Here is a 12,292-nt window from a genome sequence, read left to right as displayed (position 1 = left end):
TGTGTGTTTGTGTGTGTTTATGTGTGTGTGTGTGTGTGTGTGTGTGTATGTGTTTCATTTTTATTTCTATGTCCCCAGAGCTTAGCATTGTGTTTGGCTCATAGTGGAACTTATGTAATGGTGGGATTGGCCAACATGAGCTCAGACCTTAAAGAATGATCAAGCATTTCCTTACCTGGTTCTAATCCAAATGACCTAATGGAAAGGGGGCAGGAAGAGCTATTTCCAGCTATGAATGGTTGAGTGACTGATACTATATGATAACAAAAAGTCTTCTAATGGTCTAAGAAACTGCAAGAACTGATTCAGGAGCTACACAGTGAAAATAAATCCAAATGTAAAAAAGAGTCCTGACAATCTCCCTTTTTGTCTGTGGGAGTGAATGAGGCAGACCTTTTATGAGTTTGGGGTGGGTGGGGAGAAAAGGCAGGGCAGGGCAGGTAACTGGCCTCTCTCTCAATTGGATGCCATATATCTATGAGCACATGGTACCTGTTTCTTTTATGTTTATTCTTTCCTGATCTTAGATAAATGAGTATTCCAAGAAGGGAATGCCCAGGTGACCAAAAGTTACATCAGAGCCAACAGAGGCCCAACCAGCAACTAGAGTCAATAAATACATTTGACAGATGAATACCTGCAGAGATAGGTAAGAAGATGGTGACAGCTTCAAGGACCGTAACCTCTCATGATGGAGAGAAGTGAAGGCTATATATATACAGTGGAAGGACACAGATCCTCGCATCCAACTGAGAGGACTACACCTAAGGAGAATTCCATGAGAACTCCACAAAGGGACAGAAAGACTTCCAGATCTCCAGAAGTGAGGAAGGCATCTGGTAGCCACACTTGTTCTCTCCATATGCACCTCATCACCCTTTACAATACACCAACTACATTGTCCTTCTGCAAGGTACTAACATTGTTCTTTAAGACAAATCTCACTTTCTTTGGGAACCTTTTGAGTATATCTCTCAGTTTCGGGTTGGGGGGTAGAAGCAGGGACTGCTATGTAATAATAATAGCTCACATTTTTATAGTGACTACTATCAGTCACGCACTATGCCAGGTGCTTTACAAATATCTAATTTGATCCTCACCACAACCCTGAGAGGTTGATGCCATTATTATTGCCATTTTACAGTTGAGGAAACTGAGGCAAATAGCAGCTAAGTGACTTGTCCAAGGTCACACAGCTAATAAGTACCTGAGGCCATATTTGAACTCAGATCTTCTGGACTCCAAGCTGCATCTTCTCAGTACAAATCATAATGAAGGTGTACTCACTGGTTGATTGATATTGGGGAGTACATTGGATGATGGCTGATGAATGAAAGTAATAGAAACCCCAACCTCTCAGAGTTTCTCTTGGAATGCTAAGGGAAAAAGCAGTCAGTTGTCTTCTGTGAATCCAACCTGTGAAATATAAGTTTCAAGGGAAGGAGGAGTGCTACACATAACAAAGGCTTATTAAATAGAATTGGTTTGTATTTTCCCTGTGTCTCAAACAAAATTATTAACCACTATAAATTGATTTGGTTCATTAAGACTTTCATTTTGAAGTGTACATTGTCTCTGCTATAAACTAGAACCATATTAAAACAGGGTCCCCCTTAATTTCATCACGTGGTAAAATAATAAGTGCGCCAATATTTTGACTTGGTCCTTCTGATGCTTTAGTTAATAAAACCTTCTTGGACAAAGTCCAAAATAGACCTAATACTTGAGTGATAAATTAAGTGATGTGCCAGAAAGGCTTTGGGATAAGCATTATGTCTTTGATTTATTCATTTACCAAAGATTTCTTATTTATTTATTAAATACCAATAAGACATAATCTCTATCCTCATGGAATTTATAGTCTAGTAGGGTAATACACAGACATAACTCTAATACATGATCAATGCATTGGATATCGATAAACAAAATATGTGAGGTCTGAGGGGAAATGTTATTATTGACTTGGAGATTAGTCAAAGCTTCATGAAAGAGATGATATTTGAGTTGATCTTTAAACTATATGTAGGAATTTAACTGGTGAAGAAAATGAAGAAGAACATTCCAAATAAGGCAAATGGCACAAACTAAGACACAGTGGTAGGAAAGTACTGGAAGCATTTAGGGCTCAGAGGTTAGTCCAGTTTGATTGGATCATAGAATGTGCGGAGGTGAGAGGTATGAAATAGTGCTAGAACATAGAATGGCAACATATTCTTGAGGGCTTTGAAAGCCAGGGAAAGGAATCTGAATTTTATTCTGTTGGTAATAGTGAGCCATTGAAGATTTTTGAGGAAAAAACATTATGACTAAGTCTATGCCTAAGGAAAATAAATATAGTGGCTATACAAAAAGAAATTGATTGAAGCAGAAAGTAGAGAAAGAAATATGTATAAAGAGGCTATTAAAATATTTCAGGTAGGTTGTGACAAGGACTTATATTAAGGTGGTGGCAATGGAGAAGAGATATAAGAGAAGTTGCTGAAGTGGAATATTTATTATCCTATGAAATAAAAAGTGTCAATTGAAGATGACAAATTTCAAATAGCTTATAACACTATAATAAAATTCAAAGAAACAAAACGCCATAATAAATAGAGTGTTGGACTTATAATCTGAAAGACTTGGATTCAAATACTACCTCTGGTACATCCTAGATCTTAGGAGGATCCTACTACTTTTATGTTGCCAACTGCTAGGTCAGTACTCCTATCTGGAATATTTGAATAAATATGCCTCTCTTCAATTTACCTGTTCTTTGCCAGAACCTAAATCATCTTCTGCTAATACTGAATCCATTACAGAAGTTATTAAATATCTTTTGTCATATCCAAGTAATTTAGTCATTTCAAAGAAGGCTATGATGATTTTGTTGAGTGCTGAACTTGGAATCAGGAAGATCTAGGCTTGAGTATCTCTGATACTTTCTTACTGGCTTTGTGACCTTGGTCAAGTCATAAGTGACCCTCAACCTCGATGTCTTCATCTGCAATATGGAGATAATATCAACATTTAAGTCACAAGGTTATTGTGAAAATTAAATGACATAATATATTAAAGCATTTTGCATATTTAAAGGAGCTATATGTAACAACTATTAATTATCATTGTTATTATTACTAGAATTATTAATACTCACAGTTATCCCTCTAGTCACCTTCCCCAGTACTTTACCACTCAACCAAACCAACTTCTGGTACAATTTTTTTTCCTGGCAACATATCCTTCCCTTTAGCTAGTATCACATTAAAGAACACTCCAATCACAAACAGGTAAGTTTGATTCTATATCCAAAGAGTCTTTTTACAACTATTCCAAGAAACATTAAACTTGGATTACACCCTTTCATCTCTCACCACCTGGTATAAAGCTTCATCATTGCACTGGCTTCTTAGGTGAAACCCTGCCCCTAATGTATATGGGTTTGGCTGCTTTTATATTACAGTGAGGTACGTATCAGGCCTTTGGAATGCAAGATTAAACTCTTGAATATAAAGGAATATTGTGGCCCCCCTCCTTAAAATTATTGTCTTGGGTCTACTTGCCAACTTCTGCCCATAATGTTGTAGCATCTGCTCCATCCTATGAATTAATTAGGTAAGTGGGATTTGGTATGAGAGAAACAGCAAGAAAATTTTCAGGTGTCTAACTGATTTTTCTATACTCCTGGGATGGTGCCAATTCAATGTCAAATAGGCCCACAGTCACCAAATTACAGATCCCCCTAATAGTCATAAATAGCACTGATTCCCTTGCCTCATTTTGAATATTTCAGACTATTTCTTTCTGGGATGTAATAGGCCAATAGAGTTAACTGAGAGTTCACAGACTGAGAACTGGAAGAGGTCCAATCCCCCCTTTTACAAGTAAGGAAATCAAGGCCCAGAAAAGTTGTGAACTTCTCCTAGGTCACACAAGTAATATGCAGAAGATTAGGATTCAAACCCCCAGTCTTCTGATTCAAGATCCACCATCCTTTCCAGTGCACCATGCTGACTGAATTGCATATAGTAAGGAAACAATTTTTATATCTTTCTGATATATTATGGTTCTAGCTTGTGATGATGAAGAAATAACAAACATTGCTTACGTGAATACAAATTATTTGTTAACATATGTTATGTGATTTTGGTGTTGAAAGTGCTCTCTGGTATGTAGAAAGAAACAAAATAAATACCAAGCAAGATTACAGTCAAGGAACACCAATCAGTCAAGATCAAATGGAATATAAGTTGGTACAAAGAGAGGTAGTACACTGAGGACACAGTAAGGTCCTAGCATTGTCTAAAGAATAGCAAAAATATCGATGAGACTCCGGTCTTCTTCAAATGAAATTAGCAAAACCTGAGATATGAATAATTATATTACTAAAAGGTAGAAAGATGGCAGTGGTGATATATTCATGATTTATAGGCATACTGGCAAAATGGTAGAACGTGGAAAAAAAAGATTAAATTAGAAAATTGAAGAGACTCACTTTTTTCCTAGGAGAAAAAATGAGATGGAACATGCACTAAATTAAGTGTAAGTCTGTGGTATTTTCCTTTTTATAAGAAAAGAAGCAAATTGTTCCATCCAAGTACCACTGAATCAAATTTGGACTTCCTAAAAATTTATCAGTTGATAAACCAGGATTTAAGTTCAAGGATACATTCCATTCCTAACCCTCATCTTTTTTTTCCTTTACAACGTTTGGAAATAAATTTTCTTTAGCACTGCAATTCCTCAAACATAGCCTTTTAGTGCAAAACAAATAGTTTAGAAACAAGAAAATTAGCCAAATTCTTCCTGGGCCTTGAAAGGAAGGTAAGAATTTTGGAAAACCATCTTAACTCTTTCTGACCACCGGTATAGCAGTTAAGGCCCTAACAGTTACCGTAAAATTATTATCCTAGGAGGTACAAATAAAATCACCAGGCATTTGAATAGAATAATTTGCTTCTTTTCTCATAAGAACAAAAAACAATCCAAACTTATGCTTAATTTAGTGCATACTCTATCTCATTCTTATGCCAAGAAAAAGTTACTTTCTGAGTTAAAGTGACTTTTTTCTCTCTGGTAATATGTGTATTCCGAAAGAATCTAGTACATTAAGCACTTAAAAAAACTTGAAGTTCACCTGATTTATTCAATAGGGTCTCCCTTTTTCCATTTTTGAGTCAAAAGGGATACCAAAAAAATACAAAAACAGAAAATTTTCAGTGCCTCTGGATTTTTCAATGTCTAAAGATTTCCAGTCTTTCACAATCTTGTCATCAGATTGATGCCCAAATCTTCAGAAAAAGATCAAAGAATAATAGTTTTAAATCCGGAAGGAACACGTAGCAGATAAGGAAACCAAGTCCCAGGTAGATGTCAATAACACAGATAGTAAGTAGCAGAAGTAAGACATAAGCCCAAATCATCTCTCAATGCGACACTCATTCCACTGAACAACACAGCATAGGATTATTACCAACATATATGCCTTCTCAGCCTTCAACAGAAGGGCCTAGGTGGATCATTATGGGGTAATGAGAATGTAGACAAGTCCTGATTATTTAAAGAAAATTAATTGCTAAGCAAGACAATCCAGACCCTGGAGTGAGATTTCTTTTCTTTCTTGTAGGAACTGCCCTTTCTCTATTTCATGGTGTTGAAGAAAGATCAGAGACAGCAGTTCAAAAACACGTGAAAAGTAACCCCAACTCACCGATGGTGTCTAAATATTGCAGAGAGCAGAACACAAGGACAACCTAAAGGGAAAGTTCTGAAAACATGATCTCTTGAATGCCTGAGACCTTAGTGCTAATTATTAATCATAATTTGTTGACCATAGTCTTCAATGTATTATCAACTAGTCAATAAGTATTTATTAAACAACTATTATGCACCAGGTGCTGTGCTAGATACTGGAGATATAACTGACAAAAATTAAATAATCCCTGCCTTAAAGTAGCTTGCATTCTATCAAGGAAGAAAATATGGCACATGTGTAAACATATGAACAATAAATAGGAGGTAATTTGGGGAGCAAGGACACTAAGGCTGAATCACATAAAATCATATAAAATAAAATAAATTGATGTATACATCACAACTATTATCTCATTAATGGTACATTTAGGGCATTTAAATATATGGCCTGAATATGTATATATGTTGTACAAAGCATTGGCAAATGCTCATTTTTTCATAGTTGCTCCAGCCTAAAAATAACTTTAGCTTTTATGTCTTATCAGGACTTAGAGAAAAGGGACAACTCAAAGAAAAGTAGCTTGCTTGCAAGTCAGTGAGGAAATGTTTAACAGGCCTGCTGGGTGTCCTCTTAATGCTGTCTTGGACGTCTGATTAAATTATTGTGCTTTATATGCTACAGTCTTGGGTCATTTGTTCATAAAGACAAAAGCAACTTCAACTTGATATTTCTGTCATCCCTGCTGTGGGAAGAGTCCCTTTCCTGGTTTCTAACATCAATCACTCATGCCCATAAATCTTAGCTTTGGATATGGTCATTTAAATCTCCACCTGCACAAACAACAGAAAATAAGAGAGTCCATAAATCTCTATGCTGGTGATTAACAAATTTTGGGTCCACTGGCAGGGATGTTATAGTTAGGAGGGTAGAGGGGAAAGGGGGAGGAAGAAATGCACTAATTCATTAATAAAGACCGATATGCTGACAATTTGTTTAGTTTACAGCACAGGAGAAAAGCAAACAGGGCATTGCTAGCAAAACAAAACGTTAGAGGTTAGTGAATTCCCAGCTGAGCCCAGGATTTGGAGATATGATAACCTAATGTTCTTATTCTATTGAAAAAGGGATACTATCTCTGAGTCAAATGGCAAGAGGCTGCTCTGAAGACTAGGTCCAGTCCCTTCTTCTCAAAAATATGAAGAACAGATAAGACAATCATAATTTCTATTCCTTAGTTTTATTTTCTAACTTTGAATCAACTCTCTTACAAAGATTTTTTTTCTTTACCCTTAATGGGCAGAATTCACAGAGATGACTCGTTTGACATAGTACAGAATAGAATCATTTCTCCCTGCAGGGCTAGCTAGGAACTTCCATACAAATATCTTCTGACAACTTTAAGGGAGCTTTCTGACAACTTAGCATAGCTTTCTAGTCCTGAGCCAGGAAGGAAATTCACTGGCAGCACTTGGCCTCTAGGTGGAGATCATCTGTGGGTGAAGAACTCTTTATAACCCAGGAGGAGGAGTTGGGGGTTGTTGGGTTGGGAAGCAGATCAAAAAGAGTCCCTGGTCCAGGATATGTCTCAAGAACAATTAAAGAATTAATACAAATATTAAATATATTCTGTATAAGGAAACAGGTTTTAAATACAGCACATTGTGGAGGAATTCTTTGTTATTATATACTTAACCAAAATATAAATACAGTATGCCTAATAACCTAGTTTTCTGGCTCTTTTCCAGAGTGAGTGTATGTAAGTATGTATGTATGTAGGTAGGTAGGTAGGTAGGTAGGTATGCATATATGTATGTACGTGTGTGTGTCTGTGTAACCTGATGGTTTTGTGGTGTCTCTGATATCTTCCAAAGGGACTTTGTATCCAAGTATATCAGACAGCATTTACACATTCTCCTCCAAGTATATTAGACAGCATTTACATGTTCTCCTCGTCCTCACAGATTTTATTTTCCAAAGAATCATTCAAATTTTCATACAGGTATAGTCCTATTAGGATTTGTTTTTTGAAAATAAAGTGAGAAAGGGGTGTGTCTCTCTTCATTTAAACCAGGAAAACTCACATTGAAATAACACATTAAAGCCCTAGAATGTCATACTGGATCTCCAGAGGGATAAATTTGGCTTCTGGAATCTTTTTTATCAATAAATTGTTGGGGTGGGGTTTTGTTGGAATTTGGGGGTCTAAGGGGGAGTACACTGTTCAGATTTGGGAGAGGAAGGGAGGGAACAATGGGAGAGTGTATTCTGGAAGATCCCTTTTCCCAAAGCTGCCAAGAAGACCCCTGAGGTCCTTCCCAGTCTTAAAATCTGTCTATGCTCTATGAATCCTTATGCATCTGGAAGGAAAAGAGGCCACTAGAAGAGTGGGTAGTTGATAGCCACTAGAAGGGGAAGAGACAAGGAAGTATCTAGGAATGACTGCTGTCTGCTTCAGTGGAGATGATTTAAAAGACAAGTTGCCTTTGTGTGATCCCCTCCTGTTGTGTATTGGGTTTGTAAGTGTGGTTGTGGCTGAGGCTGGGCCCCTCCCCTGGGCTGCTAGGATCCGCCTCTCTATTCCCCAGATAAATTACTAGTGTCCACCAAATTCCTCAGCTCTCTCTCTCTGTCTCACACTCCACTTACAGGTCACCGTCTACAGGGGGTGGGGGACAGCCTTGTCCTCTTCACCACAAGAACACTCACAAGCCCCCTTCCAAAAGCACTAAGAAAAAGGAAGGGGGTGGGACCCCAAATAGCACCCCAAACCCTTTCCATCCTTCTGTTTCTACTGTGCACTTCGAAAAGACCTCTCTCTCTCTCTCTCTCCTCTCTCTCTCTCTCTCTCTCTCTCTCTCTCTCTCTCTCTCTCTCTTCTCCTCTTCTCTTCCTCCTTTCCCTCTCTCCCATTCTTTCTCTGTTCCCTCTCCCTCAAACCATGTCCACTGGCTCCCTCAGTGATGTGGAAGATCTTCAGGAGGTGGAAATGTTGGAATGCGACAGCCTGAAAATGGATTCTAACAAGGAATTTGGGACTTCAAATGAAAGCAACGAAGAGAGTTCTAACTGCGAACATGGGTCTCCCCAAAAGGGCAGGGGTGGCTCTGGCAAGAGGAGGAAAGCACCGACCAAGAAGAACCCTCTGAACGGGGTCAGCCAGGAAGGGAAGCAAGTTCAGCGAAATGCGGCCAATGCCAGGGAGCGGGCCAGGATGCGGGTCCTAAGCAAGGCTTTCTCCAGGCTCAAGACTACCTTGCCCTGGGTCCCTCCGGACACCAAGCTCTCCAAACTGGACACTCTGAGACTGGCGTCCAGTTATATCGCTCACCTGAGGCAGATCCTGGCCAATGACAAGTACGAAAACGGTTACATCCATCCCGTCAATCTGGTAAGTTACTGCTTCAAGTCTCTCCAACAGCCCTCTGACCAACCCAATTCCCTTTTCCTCCCTCTGCCTTCCCCCCTCCAACTCCCAGCTCACACATATGCATGGGCACACCCGGTGCATATGGGAGTGTATGTGTGATCACTTACACACCAGCAAGTGGGGCAATCATCGAGATACTTCCTGAGTCAGGGACCTTTCCTGAAACACTGGCCTAACGCTCCAGTTGTCTGTCCTCTCTCCTTCAGCCTTGGTGCAACCTCACAGGGCCTCTTCACTCCCCTCCCAACCCACGTAGCTTAGTTGATTTATACCGCCGTTTAACGTGGCAGTCCAATTAGGGGTTTGCAAGTCTATTAATCTAGTGAAGGGGAGGGAGCCTCAGCTTCAGTGAAGGCCAGGAGCAGAGGGGTTAGCCTCAGACATGGGGGAAGATTGGCAAGAAGCTTAGGGAGAGGTCAGACGCCCAGGGGAGGTTTCCCCCTACAAAACTGGAGAGGATTCCCTCGTATCTATCTCTCTGTCCCCCAGTTAAATCCACTATAAAGTTTCTGTCTGCCTTTGTATATTTACTTTCATAATGATTCTTTTAAGAAATATTTTTTTCTTATATCGAGTATCCCCAAACCTTGCTTCATGAGATTTGATTCTTAAAAATGAAAATTAAATAGCATATGTCTTTACCAAGTGTGGGTACTCTGAGATGTCTGCACACCAGCAGCCAGGTATCTGGGACCACACATTCTTCAGCCTCCAAAAACAGACAACTTATCGTTTTATTCCTGTTTCAAAATTCCAACAGCTCTCACCAGTGCAGCCCAATCAAAAATGTGATTCTCCCTGAGAACATAGGACCTTTTTGGCTTCTAAATAAAGATTAAAAACAAAATACTATTTGAAAAAACAAATGTTTGACTAAACTCTGTTTTCCTCACTTCTGTTGTGCGTTTAGGGAAAGTGCTCAGATTCTGTTATTTTGTAATAAATTTGCTTATTTTAAAACTTCCAGACTCTAAAGAAAGAGAATAAACAACTTGGTATCTTCTCTGTTTTTCTATGATAAGAATGTGAGATTTTCCTCCGAAAATCGGTTTCTTATCAGTCTGCATTCATTAAGAGAGGATTCTTCTTCAGGAAGCATAGATAGCACTGCAGTTTCATGACTCTGAGCCTTGAGCTTGGAGTGAGGGAAAGAATTTTACTTGCCTGAATATCTTTCAACTAAAAGTTCATTTTTTAAAAATTTTTAAAAAAACTAGAAAATCAGTTTAAATTCTCTGAGTAAAATGAGAGCATTGGTATTGCAACTACAACTGAAGTTTTCCTGTGATACTAATCTCAAGCGAGTTTTGATTATAAATCAGAAGAGGGAGGAAAGAGGAGAAAGCGATTTTCCCCTAGCTCATGTCGGAGTTTTCTCTTTATTTATCATCATAGCTGTTATTGTTCTCATTTAGGACTAAACTCACAAAAAAACAATCGTTGGCAAATATTTCTAAGAGATGCATAAAACAGGAGTCAGATTTCTGAGAATGGATGGCTGATTTATAACAAGATAGCTAAAACTCTGTTAACAGATAATAAGTGGAGGGGAGAAGCAAGTATCTCATGAGAAGGATGTAAAGAAAACCAACATTTTTGTTCAAAAATAAGCCTAATCATTTTCAGATTTTGCTCATGTCTACCCTCCTTTCCTTTTCCTTTCTTCTACTTTCCCTTTCCACTTCTCTGATTTGATTACAAAATTTTTAATAGAGAGTGAGGAGAGAGACAGAGACTGAGACAGAGAGAGAGGGCGGGAGGGAGGGAGAGAGAGAGAGAGAGAGAGAGAGAAGAGAGAGAGAGAGAGAAGAGAGAGAGAGAGAGAGAGAGAGAGAAACCATGGTGCTGTGGGATATTTTTACTTACACCTCGAACTTGTACCCGTAAATAACTCTCTGCCTCCCTTTTTCTAATCACCACCCCCACTCCCAATCACATACCCCAATACTTCACTATCATCTGCCCTTCTGCAACCTCCATCTTTTCCCTTACTGCAGACTTGGCCCTTTATGGTGGCTGGAAAACCAGAGAGTGACCTGAAAGAAGTGGTCAATGCAACCCGCTTGTGTGGAACAACAGCATCCTGACCAAGGAGCTGCGACCCTGGGAAAAGACTTTCTACTGGAGGGATCTGGGACCAGGAAAGCCGTCCATGCTCTCCTTCTCCCTCCCTCTTCTCTCCCCCTCCTCCCTGCCACTACCCATCCCTTCTCCTAAGGAACACTTTATAGCGACGAGGAGATTCATTTCCAGACCAAAGAGGAGACCAAATGTACATTTAAATTTTCCCATCTATTTAACTTTATAAACATGTACAATGAATGAGTGACTCCCCAAGCCTTGCTGGTTCAAGTGCAATATATAAATATGAATATATAAATATATAATAAAACCTATCATGTGTATCTTTTGTACAATATGTTGTGGAAATGTAGATGATAGAATAGCTGACTTTGATAGTCGCATCTATAAAATAATTCACTTCAAAAGATATATATTTTTCTTCAGAATGGTTTTGCTACTTCTGTGAATAAATCTTTCTTTATATTGCAAAAGAAGACCTTCATATTGGTGTATTTATTTCTTTCATAAGGTAAAGGGGGAGGAGTACAAGAACTAAGGGCTTTATGGACTTATAGGAAGAAGGCTTATCTGTAGATGAAGTACTTCTATTTTTCAGGTCTTCTAAAGTCCAAACCAAATTTTGACAGCATGTCACAACAGTGAGAATTGTCTGATACAGGTTGGTGAGATGGTCATCTTCTACTATGAACTTGTAGGCCATATTTTGTTATTGTTGTTTTCATTAAGATTTTGCACTTCCAAATAATAATAGTTATTATTATTATTATTATCATCATCATCATCATCATCATCATCATCATCATCATCATCATCATCATCATCATCATCATCATCATCATCATCATTATTATTATCTGGTCTGTTTTCTTTTAAAGGAGCAAAACACCCAAAAGGAAAACTTCTCCAGAGACCCTGCAGTAACAGTAAACAGGGAGAATGAAGTTAACTTCAGTGGAGTCAGTAGGTAGATGATGGTGTGAGGGGTAAAATACATTAGAGAAGGGGGAGTAGGGCTGGAGGTGGGGAGAGAGAAGTGATAATTTTTTCAGGATTTTGCAATTCTATCGATCACTTTGGCATGACTGAATTTCAGCTCATATCAGTTT

The 12,292-nt window shown here is 38.7% G+C and overlaps 1 protein-coding gene and 1 long non-coding RNA gene across 2 annotated transcripts in view; one reads left to right on the top strand and one right to left on the bottom strand.

Moving 5' to 3' along the window:
* Window positions 1-9,362, bottom strand: part of LOC144457548 (uncharacterized) — a 257,270-nt gene extending 247,908 nt beyond the window's left edge. The window contains exon 1 of the long non-coding RNA XR_013486938.1: window positions 9,209-9,362. This is a non-coding gene — a long non-coding RNA (uncharacterized LOC144457548). The remainder of the gene's footprint in view (window positions 1-9,208) is intronic.
* TCF21 (transcription factor 21) lies at window positions 8,273-11,659 on the top strand. The gene is made up of 2 exons (XM_020987101.2): window positions 8,273-9,062; window positions 11,099-11,659. The coding sequence occupies exons 1-2, from the start codon at window positions 8,613-8,615 to the stop codon at window positions 11,186-11,188; spliced, it is 540 nt and encodes a 179-aa protein (XP_020842760.1). The 5' UTR covers window positions 8,273-8,612; the 3' UTR covers window positions 11,189-11,659.
* Window positions 11,660-12,292: the final 633 nt, after the last annotated feature.

Source organism: Phascolarctos cinereus, unplaced genomic scaffold (assembly GCF_003287225.1).
Source record: "Phascolarctos cinereus isolate Bilbo 61053 unplaced genomic scaffold, phaCin_HiC Scaffold_5;HRSCAF=322, whole genome shotgun sequence".
In the NCBI taxonomy this organism is placed as follows: Eukaryota; Metazoa; Chordata; class Mammalia; order Diprotodontia; family Phascolarctidae; genus Phascolarctos; species Phascolarctos cinereus.
The sequence above is the reverse complement of the archived record's forward strand: the minus strand, read 5'-3'. Positions and strand labels throughout refer to the sequence as shown.

Bases quoted from the DNA above. Each gene is read 5' to 3' on its own strand.
- TCF21 (XM_020987101.2), top strand. From the start codon at position 8,613: ATGTCCACTGGCTCCCTCAGTGATGTGGAAGATCTTCAGGAGGTGGAA. The intron at 9,063-11,098 runs GTAAGTTACTGC...CCCTTACTGCAG, and splicing joins ACATCCATCCCGTCAATCTG to ACTTGGCCCTTTATGGTGGC.